The 24,104-nt window shown below is 38.2% G+C and overlaps 2 protein-coding genes and 1 pseudogene across 2 annotated transcripts in view; 2 read left to right on the top strand and 1 right to left on the bottom strand.

Moving 5' to 3' along the window:
• Positions 1-305, top strand: part of LOC107712237 (complement factor H-related protein 1-like) — a 5,752-nt pseudogene extending 5,447 nt beyond the window's left edge.
• A 183-nt stretch (positions 306-488) lies between these two features.
• aspm (assembly factor for spindle microtubules) lies at positions 489-22,427 on the bottom strand. Its single transcript, XM_016517396.1, has 30 exons — positions 22,033-22,427; positions 21,144-21,287; positions 17,112-18,564; positions 16,910-16,978; positions 16,706-16,807; positions 16,479-16,625; positions 15,039-15,275; positions 13,092-13,159; positions 12,822-12,963; positions 12,517-12,647; positions 12,216-12,391; positions 11,905-12,050; positions 11,733-11,818; positions 11,363-11,575; positions 10,985-11,189; positions 10,707-10,849; positions 10,429-10,557; positions 10,140-10,334; positions 6,295-9,990; positions 6,016-6,165; positions 5,655-5,821; positions 5,409-5,568; positions 4,207-4,416; positions 3,141-3,290; positions 2,136-2,327; positions 1,763-1,955; positions 1,528-1,682; positions 1,227-1,403; positions 910-1,082; positions 489-818 (listed from the first exon to the last, which is right to left on the bottom strand). Exons 1-30 carry the CDS (start codon positions 22,321-22,323, stop codon positions 716-718), a joined length of 9,603 nt encoding a protein of 3,200 aa, XP_016372882.1. The 5' UTR covers positions 22,324-22,427; the 3' UTR covers positions 489-715.
• Positions 22,428-23,904: 1,477 nt separating this feature from the next.
• Positions 23,905-24,104, top strand: part of LOC107712228 (protein crumbs homolog 1-like) — a 21,191-nt gene continuing 20,991 nt past the window's right edge. Inside the window, exon 1 of the mRNA XM_016517410.1 lies at positions 23,905-23,989. Coding sequence (XP_016372896.1) covers positions 23,905-23,989 — 85 coding nt within the window. The remainder of the gene's footprint in view (positions 23,990-24,104) is intronic.

Genomic DNA, 24,104 nt, shown 5'->3' with positions numbered 1-24,104 from the left:
CACAATCAAGCCTAGAAAAAAAAAACAGTGAACCACCCCTTTAATAACATGATGCAATGGAAATTTTAATTCATAAAAAAAATAAAATCCCAAAAGCATTGATGAAATAAGTAAACTATAAGTGTGTTAAGATACTTGTAAGGTCTCATGCATTTCATAGACCCTGCACAAGTCACGGTGGTAAATAAAATATTTAAAATGTTTGTATAAAAATACACCCTTTGTGTCTTTATAATTAATTTAATTTTGCTTAATATCCTTCCATGTCATGTTTAGGAAGCAGAAACAAAATATCTATGGGATAAATAAATCCTGACAGGGTTATCAGGCCTGAGGGAGTCTATTTTGCAATAATTGCCATATAAACCATACGTTCTCCTGCACATTACATGGCTATTTGTCTATTGGTGTGGACCCCAATATAGCTATTCTTCTTGGTGTGTAATACCAGATTTGTGATGAAGGAAGAGTTAACAACAACAACAAAGAAATCAATTCCAAACAGCACTTGTATTTACAGAATCTCAGAGCTAACTTGTGCTATATCTTTTAGCACAGACCCCAAATATGCGCCAAACAGTCATCCACAACATTTTGATAAAACAGTTTTAAAAAATATATACACAATCCAAAAACACAGCATTTACAATTCTGAGCAACAATTAAACACTTTGGCAGCACACAGGGTCGTAACATGTTTCTTGCTGCAATATTTTCAAGGCACAATAGCCAGAGCGTTAGCCAGCATCTGAATGGCACGAAGAGGATCCACGATGTCCTTTAATTTGTCACGCCGTAGTACCCAGTCTGGAGCAAACCTGAGATAAATCAGAAGGTTGGTGGGATCAGTGTCTTCCCTACAACACAGACTATGGCGAAAGGTTTTATAGATAGTGGATAATTCCATACCTGGCCACTGGTTTTGATTTTCGAGGAGTGGCTTGGAGGAGAAAACTTCCATTGAGAGAGGTGTTCATTTTCTGTTTGACTTTGTTTCTCTCAGCATCCATCTTGTATTTCCGAAGCGTGAGTCGGTAGATGCTGCGAATGCGATCGGAAACCTTTGGAAGCTTTCGAACCTCCTGTTTGAAAAGAACATTCAAACAATTAATTGTTTTCATGACTTTAAAAGGCTACAGGTTCAATACAAGTTGGGCTGTAATGATAGCACTTTTTTTTTTTTTTTTTACTTTTATTGAAACCAATTGCTTGAAAGAAACACCCACCATTGCTCTTCTTTCATCCTGGACTAAGAGGACCAAGAGAAAACAAGCCTTGGTAAAGATGCTGCCTCCTTTTTCTGCAACCTTATCTCCAGCCTTTTCCCGGTAGATCTGCAGAAGCTCCAGTAGGGTTTCTACAGAGCTGTCCACGTCATAAACTGCATCAATGGTTCTGTTGTACTGAAAAATATATTGAAAAAGAAGAAGCAAAAATCAACATTGTTATATGGAATTAATTAATCAGCATATGAGATGATTTGATACAGATTAACAACCCTAAATCCTTAATTATGAGGCAACATACTTTTGATAAGTTGAGAAGGACTTGGATGGATAATGTGATGATCTCCATTGAAGGCACACTTCTGTTGCAGCTCCTTATCAGAGTGAAGATGGTGTGTGTTGCTCCACTTTCCACAAGACGTTCACAGCACTCTGGTGAAAGTCTGGTGGCAGTATCTTGCACCATGACAAAAAGATAACATTAGCTATCATTTTATGAAACAGCCAACCTCCTAACTTTAAAAACAAGCTCTTACCCAAATGTTTCAAGGCTGCAAGAATGTAAGCATAATTCTGAAGTCCAAGCAGGTAGCTTAGCGCTGTTGTGGTCTTGTTACACAGCTTGTCCTCTTCCTTCACCCTTTGATTGACTTTCCTGAGACGACGCCTCATGGAAATGACTTTGCTTGTGTCATGATGTTTTCTTGAACAATGACCCCTCCAGAGTGCCTTAAAACAATTAATCCCATTATAAAAATTCAAATTAATAGAGTTGTTCACCCCTAAAATTGAAAACACTTCCAACACCTACATTAACACTTTTGTGGACTAATGAAACCAAGTTTTGAAAAAACAGTAAATATGGAGTAAATTACATACAGTATATATGTATTAAATAAGACACCATACCTGTGCCTTTATTATTCCACGTTGTAGCCTCTCCTTGCGGCGTCTCAGAAGGAGCTTCCTAACTTCATGCTGGATAGTAGCGGCAGCTTTGTTGCGACGATGTAACCAAGTTCTCACTGCCTTCTGGGTCTTGATGATGTCTTTTCTGTCTTTAAGATATCTCTTTCTCTGCAGCTTTGCCCTGAAACATTGCTAGAAAGAGAGTTGGGGCAGAGAAAAAGAGAAATGTACACTGAAATTATACTTTATTATTATTAGTAAAGATGTAATTCAACGTTGGCAAGATAGGGTTTTATTAGAAGTTGGCTCTATATGCAGTAAAAATTATTTTATTTAAATTGGTGCTACACGACCAGAAAAAAAGAAAAATCGCTGTGAAAAAAAAAAAAAAAAAAAAAAGAGGAAAACTTCAACACCCATAATGCAGTGGGTCCGATCCAACTGTCTGAGCAGGGATACAAAAATGCAGAAATCTGTCATTTTCACAAAAGCCCTGACCTGTCAACAGTGTACTCTTTCTCTGTTATCTGCACTAAGATATCCCCATTTATTTGTCACCAAAAGTATCTCGATGCAGGTAACAGAGAAAGAGTACACATTTTTCATTTACATATACTACCAACATTGTAACAATTCAAAGCTGATTGAAAATCTGTGAACTCACCCTTTAAGCTAAATGCATAACAAGCAGAACAAGCTAGCGGTTAATAGTCTATTCCATGAGGTTATCTCTGGCTAACAAAACAAATTTACTTTGCAAGTTTATAATGCATATAAAACGGCAGTAAAATTGATAAAGACAAGATGACTAAACTTACAAAATGCTTTTTCTTGGTCACACTAAATCCTAGTAATGATTTTAAATTCAAGTGCACATGGACAATGCATACATTTTTGTGAGAAATGGTCCCCAGAGCATCACATATTATTACGTGTCTGTCATGGGTTGTGGGGTAAAGTCACTATGTAATAAAGATTTTTTTATCTTTTGATGGTTAAATGTACCTGGATGTAAAGGACCGAAGAGATCTTCCTCTTGGCGGATTTAAGAGCCCAGTGTGCTCGCACAGCTCTCTGAATCTTTATTGCACAGAGATGACGGTAAACAGCAGCTGTGAAACGGAGGCGTCTTGCAGCACAAGCCATTTCTTTTACCTATAAAGGGAACAGGTTAAGACATTGAAACACTGATTAAATTTTAGCATACTGAGACCGCTCAGTTACTAAAGAATCAGGGATGGGCATTAAGTAACCTACTCCAACTAGCTGGTTGCTGAACAATTACTTTAAAGGGGTCATATGGCGTTGCTAAAAAGAACATTATTTGGTGTATTTGGTGTAATGAAATGTGTTTATGCAGTTTAAGGTTCAAAAAACACATTCTTTTCCACATACTGTACATTATTATTTCTCCTCTATGCCCCGCCTTTCTGAAACGCGTCAATTTTTACAAAGCTCATCGGTCTGAAAAGCGAGTTGTGCTGTGATTTGCCAGCTATCCAGTGCGTTGTTAAGTTAAGTTTCTCTTTTATTATCTCCCTTAGGAGAAATTTGTCTTAGGCAACTGGGAGAGCAGATCAAACATACAACAACAAAAATAAATAAAATTGGGTTGTGATTGGCCGAATACCTCAAGCGTGTGACGGAAATGTTACGCCCCTTACCATACTGTGATGCCGTGTCCCGGCCGGAGCGACGAGACAAAAACATTAAAAACCATTATAAACGAGGCATTTGTTGCATCCAGTGGGGACATAATTACGGATTATGACGTATACTGTCTTTTTACGAGTTGCGTCGCACCACATAAACATAAAACCATGTCTGCATTTGTGATCGGAGAAATGACAAACAACAAGTGCTACTCTACACTGCCCAAAAAACTCGCGTTTCAATCATCAGTGGCAAATTCTTTAAATATAATAAAACGTACTTACAGTCTGTGAGTCAGAACACCAAGAGCTTGTAACACATTTAAAAGAGAAAGGAAAAATTTAAATTGCATCATATGACCCCTTTAATTAGCTCAGCCTCAGTTATAACATTACTCATACATATAAAGACAACTTGCCTGTCGTCTCGCAAGCCAAACACGCCACAAAGCCTGAAGATAGACAGTGGCATTGTGTTGTCTTCTTCGATTTTCTTCTTTAATTCTGGCCAGCCGCAAAACTCGGAAATGGCGCTGTAGAATTATGACAGCATCTCTCTGTTGGTGATATCGACGTCTTTGGCTAAAGCCTCTGAAAGCTGACTGTATCTTCACAGTAGCTGTTATTTGCTGTGAAAAAAATAAATAGACTGAAGGCTTAGTGATGATTTCAAAAATTTGCTAAACATTTATGTCAAAAATACATTTGTGAATAGTAGGACTGTTTCTATAGCTTCAGCGGTTCTTTTGAAGTCAAAGCAAAAGTTTTGCATGTAGCACAACACACTAACAGGGCAATTGACCCAATTATTTTAAAAAATCAGTCAAGGCCTAACAGACCAAAGGAAATACTTGGCAAAACAAGCAAAATTACACAGGATAATGTCAACAATCCCTGCACAAATGAATGGACTTTGGTAAGAGTTTCCCTGAAACTTTTTTTTTTATCTCCAGAAAACAAACTTTAGTTAGATTGTGTGTATTTACTAAGTGATGTAATTGTTGCACAAAGTAAATTTTGCTTACCGGAATTTATGCAAACTGGTCACAAAACAGTGTGACATTTCAAAGTTCACCTACATCCAACTTAAAGGAGCACTCAATCTTTTTTTTTATTATTCAAAAGTTTTACACAAAGACAATAACAGTTATTCAAATAAATGTTTAAAATCATGTACATTCGTATGAAAAGACTACAGTTGTATCAGTAGCCCCAAAAAAGATTTATGCTACATGGAGCGGGTCGCATTATTAGGGCTGCCATGTTGAAAATCACATGACCATCAAAACTTAATCTCAGTAATCTTAAGTTATTGAATATATATATATATATATATATATATATATATACACACATATATACATATACATATATACACATACACACATACATACATACACACATATATATTAGTTGACAGCACATTTCTACAACAGTAATTTAAAAAACTTTGCTTTAGTGTGTAATGCTGCTTCCACACAACTAGGTGTCAGTATAAGTCAAACATGGTTGCCACTGTGACCAAGCACAACAGACAACGATTACTGAGTGCACCTTTAAAGACAGAAATATATAAAAAAATTTTATAATAAATGTTTATTCCCACAAAAAGAACAAGCACCTTTTGAATGGAATCTCTCACTCTTTGACCTCTCCATAGCGCCTGGATGTATATAACAGATTTTCTAAACCTCAGGAAGTCAGCGTGCTGTTTTCTGGCGATTAGAGTTTCCCTCCATCTTTGCTGAATGGCTCGGACACTGTGCTGGACTGCTAGAAATCTTAAAAGTGAAGGACAAATGGCCATGTGACTTCTTGTGACAATTTAAAAGCAGAAGGGAATAATATTATATCCTTTATTTGTTACCTTAAACGTTGGCGTCTTGCTTGAATACACCGACTAATGGTTGCAACAGCAGCTTGTTTTAAAATGTAGTTTCGTCTAGCTATGCATCCTCGGAAACAGGCCTGAATTTTCCGAGCTGCCTGTGCTCGCACAGCATGTTGTCTTGTTTGATAAGCCCGAAATGCTGTCTGAGGTAAACCAGAGACAAACCAAACATAAAAATCTAACATACACACTTAAATCCAAATATCTCAAACAGGATCATCAGCAGAAACACAAAAGTGTATATTAAATAAACAGAAGCAGGATTTTTGCAGGAACAGGTGCTAGAGGTTCAAGGAAAAATTAAGAAAAATTTGTTTTAGAGTTGTTACATGCTTACTTGTATCACAACAGCAGACTTTCGCAGTTGAAGAAACTGTGCACGCTCTCTCTGGCAGAGACGGAAAGCTCTGTAACACTTCTGTATGACCAAAACAGATTCCTTGAGTTGCTGAAACCTGCGTCTCTCAATCAATCCTCTGTAATGTGACTGTTTGGGGGTAAGAAAAAAAAGTTTGGCCTTCCCAGTTAAGCCTCCTAGTCACTTCTGTTGAATTTCCAAAGTGAATCAGGATGAAATAAATGACAAGACAGAATACAAATATGGTGAATTGCATACCTGAATTGTGATGGCACTTGCACGCAATCTCTGAAATCTTCTGTACTCAATGTGTCCACGCACACTAGCCTGAAGGATCTTTATGCTCTGGAGTGTCTTCAGATAACTGCTCCTCTGCTCCACTGTTGCCCTATGAGCTCTGTAATGCTTTTGGAGAGTAACAGTTGCTGCCTGCAACCTGCAGTATCTTCTTTGGGCCACAAACATTCTGTAATGAGTCTGCAACTTCAGGACACTTGAGCGAAGCGTCACGTACCATTTGCGGTGTACATGCATGCGCATCACAGACTGAATCTTGATTGCAGCCCACCTTCTTTTTGCAAGCCTCCTCGCTAGCATTCCACGCAAGGCAGATTGCAAGGTAAGTGTAGCTTGCTTAAGAGCAACAAAACCATTCCGATCTTTCTGGACCAGTTTAAGTGATCTGTACCACTTCTGGATGACAGCTGCGTTTGCTTGCATCTTGGCATGCTGAACTCTGGCGCAATGGCCTCTGTACGCAGACTGAATCGCAATTGCTGCAGCCTTTTCTTTCAAGAAACGCTGTCGTTGGACAGCCATCCTTAGGTAGGACTGGATGGTTCTTGCAGCCTTGCTCCGTCTGGACAGTTCTCTCCCCTTCATCCCTCTGAAAGACTTCTGCAGGCATACAGCGGCATTTCTTACCTGCTGGTATCTACGCATCTGCTCGTCTCGAAGTTTCCGAGCTCTAAATCTCTGTTGGAGGACCTTTGCTGCCCAGCGGTGTCTCTTAAATGCGGACCTTTGCTGGTACATCCAAAAAGCAGCCTGTATGATGATGGACGCTTCTTGCTTTTCTGCCAGTTGTCTCCTTAGAGAGTGTCCTCGAAAAGCTGCTTGAAGCATAATGGCGGACTTTCGTAAACGTAGATAGTTCTCCCGATCTGCTGTAGCCTGGATGTATGATCTGTAATGGCTCTGGATAATGATAGCTGACAACCTCATGGCCTGGTACTTAACCATCTCTTTGTGTCTCCTAAAATAAGACTGAATCAAGACAGCTGCTTGACGCTGTTGTAGTAGTTGCCTTCTAACTTTAAGACCTCTATAACATGCTTGAAGAACAAGTGCACCATGGTACATTTCAAGAAAATGCTTCCTCTGCTGTTTCGCTACCTTTGTGGCATGGAACCTTCGCTGAATGACAATGGCAGCGCATTTCATGGCTAAATACCGTTTACAAGCACTATAAGCTCTGAAAGTCACCTGAACGGTGGTGGCAGCCTGATGCATTTGCTTCAAAGTCTGTCTGGACTTCATGCCACGATAGGCTGCTTGCAGAATCAAGGCAGCACTCTTCTGTTCCTGCAGTGCTGCCATCTCTCGTCTCATCATTTTGTTAGCTCTGAAACGTTGCTGAACAGTACAGACTGCCCGCCGAAGTCGCTGGAAGCGCAACTTGAGGATGTGCTTCCTCACATGGGACTGAATGATTGTTGCAGCTTCATGCTCTCTTCGGATCTGTCGCCGGACCTGCATTCCTCTGAAAGTTGCCTGGATTGCAACAACAGCTCGGCAGTTGGCAAAATAATCTCTCCGATCGCGCCTTGCTACCAAAACGGATCTATAGTGTCGTTGACAGAATTCAACAGCAGCTCTGATGGACAAAAAGCGCTTTCTCTGTTTGTGGGCAAGGTACTTCCTTTGAATGACCGTGGCTGCAAAATTCATTCTAGCAATGTCACGGCGTGTACGATTTCCTCTGTAAATAGCCTGAATTGCAGTTGCACTACGCCGTAGCTTCAAAAAGTTCTCTCTTGCCTCTTTTCTCAGTAGATGGCACCTGTATTGCCTCTGTATGACCAATGCAGCCAGTTTCATAGCTTGGAATGGTACTCTAGTTCTGTACATTTTGTACATTGCCTGAATCACAGAGGCCGCTTTATGCTTTCTGTCGATTTCTTTCCTTACCCTCAACCCTCGGTACATAGACTGCAAAGTGATGGCGGCTGATCTCAAGGAGCAATACCTTTTGTGTTGTTGCCTTGCACTTACAATTGCTCTGTACTGTTGCTGAACACGAATAGTGGCATTTCTGAGAGTAAGGTAATCATGGCGTTGCTTGTATGCTCTACATGTCTTCTGGATCATTTTTGCAGATTTGTGCCTTTCTGCAATTTGCTTTCTTACCATCATGCCACGGAAAGCTGACTGGATACATATGGCAGCTGTTTTTATGGCTATATATTCCTTCATGACAGTATTTTTAGTCATCACTGCCCTGAATCGCTGCTGTAAAACTGATGCGGCCCACTGTTGTCTTTGGTACTTTTTGAGTTGGGAATGTCCACGGAAATGTGCCTGAATCACTGTTGCCGCTTGGTGAGATTTTCTTAAGTAGCTGCGAACTTTCATTCCCCTGAATGCTGACTGAATAACTACAGCAGCGTTTTTCATTTGCAAGTAAGTAGCTTGCATGCATTTGCCAACTCTGTAGGCTCTGTATTGCTGCTGTATGATGATAGCTGCGCACTTTGCAGCAAGAAAGGCAATGCGTACCTTATGCATTCGGAATTGAGATTGAATGATAGTAGCGGCTTGATGCTCTTGTCTCAGATTTTGCCTCACTTTGGAACCCCGATATATGGCCTGTAGAGTTACAGTTGCCTGCCTCAAATGGACGTAATGGCTTCTTTCCAACCGTCCAAGTGTGAAAGCCCGATGGCGTTGCTGAATGACAATAGCTGCATGTTTTAGAGCTAAAAACCTCTGACGGCAACTATGTGCTCTTATCACAGACTGAATCAAAGTTGCTGCTTTGTTTTTCTTCTGCAGTTCTTGTCTTGCTTTCTTGCCACGATAAGCACTCTGTAGCACAATGGCTGCTCTTTTCATTTCAGTGTATTCTGCATACACTTTCCGTCCATCTCTGAAGGCTGTGTATTGTCTTTGAATGACTATGGCAGCCCGTTTCATTTCCAAAAACCGTGTCTGTGCCACATATCTACGGTAGTTCAACTGAATGATTTTGGCAAATCTGTGAAGTTGACTGATCTTCCTCCTCTCAGCACGTCCTTGCCAAATTGCTTGAATTGTTACTGAAGCGAGTTTAAGAGCCATATACTCTTGTCGTAACTTGTCTCCAAGTACTTTAGCTCTGAATCTCTGTTGCAGAACTATGGCCGATCTTTTTGAACGTAAATAGTGCCTTTGGGCCATAAACCGCCTGAAAGCAGTTTGAATCAGAAGTGCAGCTTGGTGGTGCTGAGCCACAGATCGTCGGACTTTCCAGCCACGGAAAGCTGCTTGCAGAGCGAGAACTGCCCATTTAATCTTAACATACCTCTTCTGTTCTGCTTTTCTTAGCATGCAGGCTCGAAACCACCTCTGAATCAAAACTGCATTTTGCTTCATTTTAGATATGTGACTCCTGACGAGGTAGGCCCTGAATGCACTCTGAATGACAACTGAAGCATCATGCCTTTTCTTTAAAGCCTGGAACTTGCATCTTTGAAGGTGACCTCTGAACCATGCTTGAACACAAACAGCTTTCCTTTTCATATCCAGGTATTGGGATTTACAACACTGCATTCTGTACCATGCTTGAATGCGCAAGGCTGCAGCATTTCTTTCCAGCAATTTTTTTGCATGCCACTTCCGGAAGGCTGCTTGGATCACAGAGGCGGCATGGTTTTTCTTTAGGAGACTTTGAATCCTCCAAGCTTTGAATGATTTCTATGGGAGGACAAGAAAATTAAAATTAGCCATCTAGAAGAGAATCCATAATTGATTTATTAATTAACTAACTGCTAAAATATTAAAATTTTATATAACTAGGTAGAACAGTACAGGATGAGCTGTATTACATATCGTCTTGAAAATACCTGAATTACAGTTGCAGCTGCATTTTGAAGAGCAAACTGTTTTTCTTTTTTCAGCACTCTCAACTTTTCCCGTGCAACGCATCCTCTCCAGAATGTCTGGATCCTGTTGGCTGCCTTATTTTGTTGAATCATTCTTCTTCTCATGATGAACTTCCGCACAACGGCTTGGATTTTAGTGGCAGCCAAGTTCTTTTGCTGTGTATGCAGAGCATATTCAACATAAGAAAAAAAAATCTAAGCATAGAAAGGTTCCAAGCAGCTTTACAAAGTAGAAAAACTGTACCCTTACCTGAATAATCTCAATGTCCTTCTGTAGCTTGTATCTCCGCCATGCACCCTGGATGACCCGGGCTGCTCTCGTTTCATTGCGGAGATCCAAAAGACGGGTACAGAGGAAGGAGAGGTAGCACATGACAACCTGGGTTAAAAAAAAAAGTCACAATTTATCAATACGCATTAAATATACATTAATATAAAAAAGCATTTCAACACAACCTCAGTTTTTTTTTCAACAAGTATGCTTTGCTGCGAACCCAAAATGTGGAAGGGGATTACAATCATTTTTACCTTTTCATTTGGGATGGTGTTGGACATATCCTCTGGATTTATCATCGCAGGCACCCCTCCAAGATAAGACACGGCAGTGTTCACCAACTGAAAGTTACTTCTCTCATTTTCAAGTAGCTCTCTGAAGTTCACTGACGGGGATTCTGAACACAAGGTAAAAAAAAAAAGCAAACCATTCTGAGACATTTATAGTGTTAAAATGTATAAATTACCACACAATTATGGGAATGTTTCATCTAAAAATAAATGTTAAAAAAATTGTCATTTATTCAAAGTACCAGTTTGTACTGTGGGCAAATTTTCAAAAGAGCAGTCCGAGTCAGTCGAGGAGTTATTGAGCTCCACTCTGCCACGATGGCCACATTCAATGGTCTGCGTTGTTCTCTGTTGAATCTCTTCTGCAGGGAGATGACCAGGATGGTAATGATGAATGAGGTAGCACAGGATACGACCATCTGAGAATGACACTGTGAAGTTTTCAGCCTGGAAAAATAATGGAGAGATATTGTTCAGAGAAGGATCCTATGCAGGATATCTTATAAACTCATGTATTATTAACTTTCTGCAATACTTCCAGAAAAACCAAATGCAAGTTTGGATCAACAAACCTGTATTGAATGAATAAACTAGCAAACTATTTCTTTAATGTGACTCACCTTTAAACTGTAGAACTCACAAACTGCACTGATCCAGTCCATAAGCAGTGTCACTTTTTGGCTGGGATGTTCAAATGCTTGTCTCGCCTTCATCCTGGTCACTGCAATCCCACTGTTAGCCATTAATGAGGCCAGCTTCCGTTTTGTCCTCCACGTTTTCCGGAGGAAACTTATTTCCTCTTTGAGCTGATTCTCATCAAGTAGCACTTCCACCTATAGAGATAAAAGCGCATCAGAATGTAAGGTCAATATTTAAAACAGTCACACATACATTATCAGAAGATATTAAAATAAGCATCAGTCATACAAATTATTTATAAAAAAAAAAAAAAGGGGGACTGAAGATGTGTTATTCAGCCCTGGTCGATACCTGGAAGGCAAATATGATTTTCCACAGGAGGTTTAGGGTCTTTTCCCTGTGTCCATCCACAATGTCTCTGGAGTCAATGTTCGCTCCTTCAAAACAATGACACATTCAGAGTGCTTTTTTTTTCATTCAGATTCTAAAGGCACTGTTAGTTATTTACCATCAAGAAACTCACCATGCTCATCTCTAAGGTCAACACCTTTGTCTTTCAGAACCTGTAGTGCAACATCAACATTGTGCACTTTCTGCAGGCGGCTAATAGCGGGTATCCGCAGCTTTCTAGACAAAGTCCAGTCCAGAGTGAAGAGCTCCATGACCCGTCTGAAGATGAATATAAAAACACTTAGTGCAGATATATATATATATATATATAGGCTTTCTAAATGTCAAATCTAAATATTGGCTTGGGTAACAACAGCGAAGACATTTTATTATGACGCATGAACAATAAACATGCAAAAATGAACATTTTCAAATCAAACATACACCAAACGAATGCCACATCTCAAGTCAACAGCAAGATTCTTCACGGCAAAGTTGAACTCATCCAGAGGAGTCTGAACATGGGATACATCTAGGCCCAAGTGGCTGAGGTGCCGTGACAAAATGCCTTCACCGCTGAGGAAGTCCCGAGAGAACGCTAGGAGCAGATCTTTGCTTGACTATAGGGAAGGAAGTACAGAAAAATAAAAAAAAGTGCACTATTGTGAAATTACTTATTGTGTTTTAACTGCCTTTATGCTACCTTTTTTTCCTGTTTAACATATATATACATAAACCCACACACCTTAAATTCAGCATCCATGCAGAACAAACAAGGATCATGTTCGATCAGTCTGGACTCTTTGGCTTTATCCAGGAAGCAGACCAGCAGGATTAGTTTCTTTAAAGTGAAGCGAGAAAGCGCCTCCTCGTGGCCTGATGAGTGAAAGTGAAAAAATAAAGAACGTGTTGTAGCAGACACACTGTTTGCAAAAGTAAGAAGAAGAAATAATAATAATAATAATAAACACTATGAAAAAAAGAAATATTTTAAAAGAAAATTTTAAAAAATCTATAAATTAATTAATTTTAATAAATAAATTCAATTACCATCTCTGTACAAATGGGGCACTTTAGGGTGCCTGAACTCAGCAGCTAAGTCTGGGTTCCACAGCAGACGTCCAAGAATAAACATGGCCAGTCCCATGACATCACTGTTGCTTTCAAGTGATATTAGCTCTCCATAGATTGTCTGAAACAAGGAATGGGTAAGTGATATTTCATACAAGAAAACAGATTGTAGCCAATGAATAAAAAAATAAAAAAATTTTCAGCAAGCAGACAAGTGAACATTATGTTTTCCCAAAGAAAAGTAAATACCTCAAGTCCGATTCGCAGCCAAAGTGGATTGTATGATATCAGCCAGTTAAGAACTTTCTGACGCTCACCTGAGAAATAAACATAAAAGGTGAAAAATGAGAAAAAGATTCACCTAAAAATGAAAATTACCCCATGATTTACTTACCCTCAAGTCATCCTAGATGTATATGACTTTCTTCTTTCAGACGAATACAATCGGAGTTATATTAAAAAACATCCTGGCTCTTCCAAACTTTATAATGGGAGTGGATGGTAGCCCAAAAGTCCAAAAAATTGAACCAGTCCGTTATAAAAGAAGTCCACACGGCTCCGGGGGGTTAATAAAGGCCTCCCGAAGCGAAGCAATGCGTTTGTGTAAAAAAAAATATCCATATTTACAACTTTATAAACCTTAATCTCTAACTTCTAAACATGCAGCAATTCAAGTGTGCATAGGAAAGGACATTTTCAAAGGAATTTTCAAAGGAAAATCCTCAGATTTCTAAATAAGATTAGATTTTTTTGTTTGTTTGGTTGTTTCAGGGTTTCCTGGGAAACTACATTTTCAGATTATCTGATACCTGATTTAAAACCACTTTAGCCATTAAAGCAGGTTCATTACAAAACAGACATTAGCAGTAATAAAATACATATTATAAACTCTACAGATTTCATAAGAAGTGATCTTGAAATGCCATTAAGAATTGACAAACTGCCAAATATAAATATGTAGAAGGGGCAATAGTTAAAGGGTTAGTTCACCCAAAAATGAAAATTACCCCATGATTTATTTACCCTCAAGCCATCCTAGATGTATATGACTTTCTTCTTTCAGACGAATACAATCGGAGTTATATTAAAAAACATCCTGGCTCTTCCAGCTTTTATAATGGGAGTGGATGGTAGCCCAAAAGTCCAAAAAATTGAACCAGTCCGTTATAAAAGAAGTCCACACGGCTCCGGGGGGTTAATAAAGGCCTCCCGAAGCGAAGCAATGCGTTTGTGTAAAAAAAAATATCCATATTTACAACTTTATAAACCTTAATCTCTAACTTCCGCTAACTGTCGTACACGCGTTCACGAGAGAGTGGCGTCCAGCAGATGACGTAGGACGTAAGCGTAGCATAAGCTCCAGTGAGAATATGCTGGTCTCGCGATAAACAAGTTTTGTTTACAGCAAAGGAAAACCTGGTTCAATTTTTTGGACTTCAAATTTTGGGCTACCATCCACTCCTATTATAAAGCTTGGAAGAGCCAGGATTTTTTTAATATAACTCCGATTGTATTCGTCTGAAAGAAGAATGTCATATACACCTAGGATGGCTTGAAGGTGAGTAAATCATGGGGTAATTTTCATTTTTGGGTGAACAATCCCTTTAAGAGACGATAAATAAATTAGTCCAATAAAACAAATATTTACAATATAGCATAGTAAGAGTATTTTTAGTAGTACGATTGTTTTTTTTAATTAATAATATTTTTCGGCAAGGACAGATTAAATTGATAAACATTGACAGTAATGACATTTATAATGTTACAAAAGATTTCCATTTTTTCTATTCAACAAGGAATCCTAAAAAAACAACCCTATCATGGTTTCCACAGAAATATTAAGCAGCACAACTGCTTTCAACACTGATAATGTTTCTTTAGCATCAAATCATCATATTATAATAATTTCTGATAGATCATGTGACACTGATGACTGGAGTAATGATGCTGAAAATTCAGCTTTGCACCATAGGAATAAATTACATTTTAAAATATATTAAAGTAAAAAATATATATATTTATAAAATAATATTTCACAAAATTACTGTTTTACTGTATTTTTTGATGAAATAAATGCAGCCTTGCTGAGCACAAGAAACTTTGATCACAACAATCAGTTAGATGTGCAAAGTGATTGCCCACGTCCTACAAGCATAATTCACAATGACAAAGCATATATCGTTTTGCATCTCATACCTATGTCCTTCCAGAGATGTCTGTCCTTTCGCACAAGGAGCCTCTTGGCTTCCACTTCCAGTTCCAGTCTCTGGATGGCCTTTACCATGGTGTCTGATGTAAAAAGCTTGCAAGCTGCTCGTCGAAGGCGGTTTAGCCGTTGACGGGCTGTGTAGGTTCTAAAAGACATCTCTTCTTTTGTAGGTGCTTTGGGTATGTTGAATTTGTCGTACCCCATAGTTAATGATAAGGCATTCACTAAGACACAATAAAAGGAAGAAAGATGTTAAAAGAATGCTGCGGAAATAACTTAAAATTAGGGCTGGGCAATATAGCTAAAAAATGTATCAACGATATAATGTTTCATATCGTTCGGTATTGAATTGTAAAACACAGCAATAGAATTTTTTTATTTTTTTATTTAACCACTGTATTTTTACATTAAAGGGGTCATATGATGCTTTTTTAAAGATCATTATTTTGTGTATTTGGTGTAACAGAATATGTTGACATGCTTTAATGTTCAAAAAACACATTATTTTTCAAATACTGTACATTATTGTAGGTCCTCTATGCCCTGCCTCTCTCATGTCTTGTCTCCCGAGGCCACAGGAGGGCGCAATGAGCAAAATAATGCAGCACATTTAAATTGTCAACGCAGGGAAATAAAAGTCTATAAAAAAACCTGCATTACGTCTAAATTAACTCATAAATCAAATATATTTTCGTAAATTGCATAAACAATTATGAACAAAACAGCATCACGTATTTAGGCTATGCATTGCTTAATACAAAGAGCCGAATCGCAAAAAGATTGCATTTAAAAACATAAGAGACGCAGTGAAAAGGAATAAACCTCCACAAATTTGCGACGTGTTTTCTAAAAGTTTAAACTGTTATAACTTTGCATGGCTACATCTCTTGTGTGAGACGCAAGTGCAGCGGTCATATTTGTCCGTCTAAAAATGCGCTGAATATGCGTTCTGTGTGAATGGCTTGGTTTCGGTTTTCACCTAATCAAGATCTTCTCCGCATTGAGTTTCTATATTTCTCTAATATTTTGAATGCATAACACAGCAGCGGCGCATCTCGTGGGCTAGACTAACAAAACAATAAAATGCAACAACGCACTTACATCATCACCGCATCTCGTGCGCCACTGATGACGCTCCCTGACACATTCCTAACATTCAAATGCAAATGTTTATTTTAAATTCGACTAATATTCATTTTTTTATTCACAATCTCCTCATCACAGGCAGGCACAGCACTCAATTCAGCATGTGTTCATGTTTGTGTGTGCTGTCTGCGTCACTCATAGCACGTGCCTATATCGAACATTTTTTATATCGTTTTTATATCGTAGGTGTACCGTCGATAAATATCGATACCGTTTTATCGCCCAGGCCTACTTAAAATGATTCAAATTCAAAGTATATGAACAAAAACAAAAGAGCCAACCTTTGATAACTTCAGTAGCAACTTTGAAGTCATCAGGAGTGAGAATATAATTCATCCACCAGGTGAAGCCCCGCTCCTGCTTCTCAATCCATCGCTCATCATAAAACATGTTCTTTGCAGCAAATGGCAGTGGATGTCTCGGTATGGCTGTCAGGATTGTACAATGTAAGATACTATGCCTCTTAAAATACAACAAAAATTATGAGAATATAGCTGTGAAAACATACCAGTCTGTGTCGGCTTCATAAAAGTCAGTTTGGCCTGCGCTACAGCCACGATCCTTGCAGGCTTTCGACTCGAGCTGCTCAGTGACTTCCCAGACCGACCATCTATATCAGTCAAATACATTTAAAATGGTACTTTCGGTACATTATTCAAAGTCTATTTCAAGACCTGCCATTCTAAAAAGGAGGAACACAATGTATTCTTACCTTTTTGAGTCGTTTTTGGAAAGGATTTCTTTGGTGGAGGTTTTGTGAACTTTCTTGAACTTGGTGGAGCTTTAGGAAAAAAAATAGGTTTTATTCATTTAAAAAGAATGTCCAAACATCTCAAATAATGTACACCAGAATGTATTTGATAATGCATACTAGATTTGTTGTATGACAAGCACAATGAGTACACTTGAATTACCTATAGCTTTTCGTTGCTGTCCAGATGTGGACCTTGAAGTGAACGTTCTTTCATGGCTTGGTCTCTCTGTTGCATGAGCCGGAGCGTGGCACTTTTTTGCTCGGACGTTTGACTTGTCTTCCGAGTGACCTCTCAAAAACTCATCACTTTTTCTCTTTTTACTCTGCACAAATGTCCTGCATTCCACAGGAAATTGGTCCTGATTAAGACCTGGTTGCACTTTGTCAGAGACGTTACCAGCTGCTGACTCCAGACCGCTTGACGGACAGCTACTAACGGAGGGCAAAACTTGAGGTCGTATGGGAGATATAGAGGACAAAAGCTGCTCAGGAGGGGATAACTTTAAGGTTGGCTTCTCTTTTGTAACCTGTATTGAAGTTAGAGAAAATGTGGGCTCTAGTGCCACATCTGGACTTGAATCTGAGCTAATGACAGGTAAAGCGGAGATGCTGTCAGGAGAACTTGTGTTGGATTCTGCATTACTTGGTTCTGAGAGCTCCAAGGTCTTCTCCAAGAGCCTGCGCCTGGAGGTTTTCTTCTTACGCAAGCCTGGACTCTCGACAGAAGCTTCTGCTTTGCCTTTGGTCACTGTGGTAGAATTCACAGGAAACTTCTTGGGACCATCAGGAACAAGGGCATCAACCACTTTATTTGACTTGGTCACTGTGGTGCTGCTAAAAGTTAACGCCTTCAGCCTAAATGCATCAAGATTTGATTCAATGCCTATGACTTCGTTGGGTTTCACACAGAAAGTCAACCTTGGGTGAGCACCTTCAACTGGTGGTGAAATGACTGCAGCTGCTCTAAATGAAGTTTCTGGATCTGTTTTTTCAGACTCAAGAGAATCAGAAAAATCAAAGCTTGAGCAAGCATTAGGTGGACTCACCGCATGCGACAGATCTGATCCTATAACATCCAGAGCATCTTTTACAGACAGAGACGGTTTCTCTGACTCTCGACTTTGATCTTGTGTGAATTGTCCAATCACCGGAAGTGGACTCTGAAAGCACAATGGCTTTCCAAACCTCTCTGGGGTGCTGGCAGGAGAGAGTGTTTTATTCAAAACCCTTGTGATTTCTCTGCACTCTGCTTCATGTGAAAAGGGCACATTCTTGTTACCAGGTGTATCCAACAATCTTTCTGCTGGTATTAATACGACCACTGGCGAGTTCTTTTGCAAATGCACATTATCAAACTTTTCTGTTACAAAAGCAGGCTTTGACATCTCAGGAGTGGAAGACGGTGCATTCACTCTTATGGCATTGGAGCAATAGGCAGAGCGTTCCTGGTTCAATGGCGACAATGGGTTGGATGTTCTATCTTTTCTGTATTGCGACTGGCGAGAGACATGAAATGTCTTATTTGCAGACTTTATTGGCATTGAAGACACTTTCTTCTCTTTTGAGGGTGCCGGGACACCCTTCTTGGATTTAATTGAATCCCATAAGGTTTTCTGCAAAACAACAATTTGTTATCACTCAACATTATCCTAAAACAACATCCTCTGTGTAAATTTTGAAGTGCCCCTATTATGCCTTTCATGCACTGTGTAATGTAGCTGTATGTGAATGTAAACGATCTGGAAAGTTGTAAAGCCGAAAGTGCACAATAAATAAAGTTATTGTCTCCCAAAATAAAGAATAGACTCGGAACAGCCTAAATGAGTCGTTAGTAATTCGAATCCCACTTCCATGACGGATACATGTCACGGGGTAACCAGGGTTTTTCCTGCATAGAGAATTATGAGGCGGCCGCCTCCGCCAAATTTTGTGCCGCCTCTGGTTGTCGACAAAACTCAGGCAGGCAGTCACGTGCAAGCATCACTGAACAGCGTCCATTAGAGCTTTTAGTTCATATTTGGAAAAAATCTGATATTATTATACAAGTTTACTTGATATTTCTTTACACAGATTCATTTCTGTTGATTTTCGACTGATTTATGTGATCTGATGAGCATCAACTCAAATTACGCGATAATCTCTGTATAAATGAATGATTGAATGGCGGAGACGCGTGGTTTCATTTACTACACTATGGCAAGCCAAAAGAGTCAGAATTACGCTATAGATAAATCGCGTTTACATACAAAACACCGTTTTTTTTAAAACAGCATTAGCGCCATCAAATACGCCATCCTGATAGCAGACGCTGTAAAAAGACGCACGTAAACGGTAAAAAACACCGTATTTAACGGCATTTTAGTGTTTGTAAAAAGCAACGCTTTTAACGCCATTTGGCTTGCCACAGGACGTGTGACGCTCGCGGTGATTTCAGCATCTGCCGTCTCATTAAATAAAGTTGTTTTTACGCATTCAAATAATTAGACATGCTACAACACAGAATTTGGTAACAATAAAACATATGGTTAAAGAAAATAAAACATTTCATAGGGCCCTAAACATGTAATTTATGTTAAACTTTTAATAAACTATTATTAAAAGGGTATTTTCATAACAATAAAGAAAGTTTACATGAGAAATGCCAAGCTGATGTAACTTTTAGCTTAGTTAGCTACAAAAAATAGCTACAAAAGGGCATTTAGCTGGTATGTTGTATTTAATTTAATGTTCAACAGGTTTGTTTTTGTCAAATGTAACTTTACAATTGTAATTCTTTTCAATCATATAATTATTGTAACACCTAAAATACGTTGCGTGTAAAAAAGTTTTTTTCAGCCAGTTGAAGGGTGGGTACATTGTGTGCACATTATCAGGATGGTACCACCTCCGCCTCATTTTGAGCCAGGAAAAACCATGTACAATACAAGACATGAGTTCACCGTTCATCACTCTGATGATTTCTTGTCAGATAGTTTCTTAACTGTATTTACAATACGAGACAAGTTCACTGTTCATCACTATGATGGTTTCTTGTCAGATATAGTTTCTTAACTCCAATTACAATATGAGACATGAGTTAACTGTTCATCACTATGATAAATTCATGTTGCCAGATTTTTTTTTTAAGCATTGAAAAAAAAGCACTTCAGCTGAACTTATTGACAGTCATGCTTGATTTTCAGTGTCAATTTCTTCAACAAACAACGGACTTTGGCTGTAGAAGCAACATGGTCAGGTGAGTATAACTGGTTTGTGTCAATTGGCGTAACCAGTATTTTTCATAAAAATATAATTATATACAGGAAAATTTATGTGGAATAAAATGTAACCATCTAGTTTAGTATAATAACATGGTTTTTAATTTTTTTTTTTTACATAATTTGTCAAAGATTATTTAGAAAACGGGGTGTTTTCAGCATGTCCCGCCAAATATTGCAAAAACGCATTAAAATTTACATTTAGAGATAACTCTAATAAAATATATTTTTGTGTGATATTTTAAAATGAAGTATTTATTTCTATGAGTAAGCTTACTTGCGATCTAGGTGGATACAATATTTAATATTTCTCATTCTTTGGCAGTTACACCATTTGACATTTTCAGGTACATTCAGTCTTAACTTCTGTATAATAATAAAAAAAAATTAAAAAAAATTAAAAAAAATGGTGCATATGTCATTTTTAATTACATAAAATCAACATAAACACACTGTGTACATTTTAAAATACCTGATGCATGCTTTTAAAACGTTTTGAATTTCTCATCTTGCCAACCCCTTTTTGTCACTGACCCAAATATGATAAATAATATATGTTTACATAAATTTCTATCGCGTGTTCAAAAATACAGAACTATGGCAATGGGCATACTGTTTCAAACATGTGCTGTACGCGGTAGACCAATCACAAAAGACTGGGCCATCTGACCAATCAGAGTAGAGTAGGCTCGCGGAAAGGAGGTGTTTAGAGAGACTGAATCTTTTAACTGCTTTGAACGAATCATATTAGAATCGCTGGAAAATGAGGTGATATTAAATGCATATTTTGAGAAAACGACAGCATTTTTTGACCTTGCATGCATGTAACCCTAAGAGACTCCTAAAACAATATTGGGATTAGGAATTTTAAAAATGGAATAATAGAGTCACTTTTTAAAAAATAAAACAGAGAGAGAGAGAGAGAGAGAGATTACTTTTTTCTTTTTTGTCGCCTCTGCTTTCCCAAGCAAAATCGCTTGATGTTTGACGATTCCATTTGCAACAAAGCAGAGGAGTTCTCGAACTCCACCTTCTTCCACTGGTGTCCAAGTAACAGTTAAAATAATGCTGTCTTCAGGCTGAAAAATAGACAATGTGCATTTAAGTAACTTTCCTTCAAGCCGTTCCAAACTTACGACTTAGGCTACTTTCTTCAGTGGAGCTCAAAATTAGATATTTAGCAGAATGTTCATGCAGCTCTTTTCTATATAATGAAAGTGAATAGGGACTGTCTGAGCTGTCAAGCTCCAAAAATTTACAAAAGGCTGCATAAAAGAAGCCCATTCAACTCATGCGGAATATTCCATAGGTACATTTTGGTCTTTTTCACAACACACTTATTAATCTCAGCACAGATAAGCTCTACCTTTGCATATTCTCAAATATAGTGTGTCAAGATGTGTCCCATCAGGTTTGACATAAACTACCACATCCAATGCAGCTGCTTCTCGTGTTTTGTAATCAATAACACACTAATTTTTAATATGCTCATATTTAGATGGCACAAATACCATTTGCATGTTGTCCACAGAATAAAGAAATATAAAGATATAGGTGAATTAATAAAAATGTTCATTTCTTGGTGAGTTATTTCTCTACATATTGCAAAATAGCTTGGTGCATGTGTAAATTCTGTAATCTGAATAAACCCTCCAATGTATACACTAATAAACATGTCTCATTCACATAGTACGATATTTATTTTACTTTAACATAATTGTAATAGGCAATACACTTTTTTTAACCACATTCATAGACTTTCTTTGTTTTGTTAAGCTGGAAAGCTCACTAGGTTTAGACACATAGCTTCTTGTTTACTCTTACTTGTATTGTAAAAGACCTCTGATCAACCGAAAAGCCGTTGGATGCTGAAATTTTATCCACAATGACTGTCATTGTTGCATCGTCGGTGGGATTTTCGATTCGTAAAGGCAGAGATTTTGATGATCCCAACTTGATCGTCCCAAATGACACGAAAGGAGACCTAGAAAACTGAAGCAAACGCAGCACAGGAATTGAAGTGTTGTTTTCCTTGCCGGGTTTATCGCGACTACAATGAGAATCAAATGTTGGACTAAAGTCCAAACACTCCGCTTTCGCGACTTTAAACGACATGTTTATAACTCATCTAAATGAACGACGATTCAGTAAATCCATGTGTCAGTGATGCTGAGCTGCATTGAAATACCGTTTAAAACCAGAGTGCGTAGTCGCAAGTTTTGAATTTGAGTACAGACCAGGCGGCCAATCAGCTCGTTGCAGCTAATAGAATTGTCCAATCACTGGAAAGAAAAGCAAACTCGAACCAATCAAAGTCCTATGATTCCTTTAAAAATCTGTAGACACGCCCACAATGCAGGAAGCTGCTTCATGCACATTCAACGTTGGAAGAGTTCAGACACTTGTTGTTCAGGGTTTGACCGACTGGCCACTTGTTGCATGCATGCGGTTTGAAGTGTAAAGACGCCAGCATGCATATTTTGTGCGTTTAAGCGTTTGTCCACAGCACTTAAGATTACGAAATAAGATCCTCAAAAGGAAAAAAAATCACGACAATAGAATTCTTATTTGCAGTAGCTATTAGCGTTACAATATTAGTGTTTTTTCCCCTTTTTTGAGCTGCAAATGAGAAAAGAAAGATATAGAATTAGCGTTTGTTTTGAGGGTTTTAGTATACAAAAACTGGTGATGTAATTCGTATAGTCATATCGTATGCCAATGTATATGCTTGTATAGGTTATTATGTTTCTTTACCTCGTAGTTGTGCTAAATTGTAAAACTCAAGGTGACTTTTAAATTATTATTATTATAGTAATTGCCTATTTCTTTTATTTTTCTTATGCTGTTTGTAACAATCCAAATTTTTTTGTGAAAATTATGATTTCTTATATTCACATTTTATGAAAATGTATATGCTTGTATGTATGTTATTATATTTATTTACTTTTTAGAAGTAGACTATGGAAGTGTAGAATTGCACGATGATTTATAATAATAATATTTATTTATTTTCTTATTTTTGTTCTTTTCATAACAGTCCAAAATGGACAAAAATAATCTATATTTTTATTTTTCTATTGAATTAAATTCATTTTTATTTTAGTCCTCACCATTAAAAAAAAAAATCGAGAAAAAAATGAAAGAAAGGAATATACAATAATAATAATAGTAATAATAGTGGAGAATTATTACTAACCGCAGATAAACCTTTTTGAAATGACAGATTCACCAATGCACAAGGTTCATGGCTTGGAAAACAAATGCGTTAGTTGTTCAACCGGAAGGCAGTGCACATTCTTACCCATGAATCCTGGCAGATGGCATGGTCTGTTTTGCATTAAATTAACCTTAAGAGCTTTCTGAGAGAGTCATTAGACTAGAGTGGATGGAAGGCCGTGATTGCAAGAGGGCGAAGCAGCATTTTGTCTGCTGCTCCTTATTTAATATCCAATGTTATCATCCCCTTCTAATTATTATTCAGACAGAATGCTTGATGGCCCCTCTCTGTTCAAGTCTTCACCAATCCCCAGAGGCCTCTTTGTATTGAGGATACAGAGAGATGCGCCTCATTGGTGTTCATGTGAATGAGAGCATGCTAAGACTCAATGAGCCACAAACAGACCGACACACTGGAGGATGCTTGAGTAGCACACCGTGATCATGCCAGCTTGCCACCTATCACAATGACATCTAAGTATGGATATGGATCTTACGGTTTTGGGTTCAATGTGGCTCAGATTAGTAACATGTGTCTTGTTTCTTCTTCTGCAGTGGACAGAAAGTAAGTAGTCCAACCTGTTGCTTTATGCAGTAATGACGTTATTGTTAGTCCACTTATTGGATAGTGTTCTAGTGTCAAAGAGCAGAGATTTACACAAGACATTTTTTTTTTTTTT

Source organism: Sinocyclocheilus rhinocerous, unplaced genomic scaffold, assembly GCF_001515625.1.
Source record: "Sinocyclocheilus rhinocerous isolate Xijiao unplaced genomic scaffold, SAMN03320098_v1.1 scaffold2538, whole genome shotgun sequence".
Classification (NCBI taxonomy): domain Eukaryota; kingdom Metazoa; phylum Chordata; class Actinopteri; order Cypriniformes; family Cyprinidae; genus Sinocyclocheilus; species Sinocyclocheilus rhinocerous.
This window is presented reverse-complemented; position numbering and strand designations above follow the sequence as displayed.

Excerpts from the sequence above, each read along its gene's own strand:
- aspm (XM_016517396.1), bottom strand. The coding sequence starts at position 22,323 with ATGTCGTTTAAAGTCGCGAAAGCGGAGTGTTTGGACTTTAGTCCAACA. Across the intron at positions 6,166-6,294 it reads CAAGTGCCATCACAATTCAG|TCACATTACAGAGGATTGAT; the intron begins GTATGCAATTCA and ends ACCCCCAAACAG. Across the intron at positions 1,404-1,527 it reads TCCTTCTCAACTTATCAAAA|TACAACAGAACCATTGATGC; the intron begins GTATGTTGCCTC and ends TATATTTTTCAG.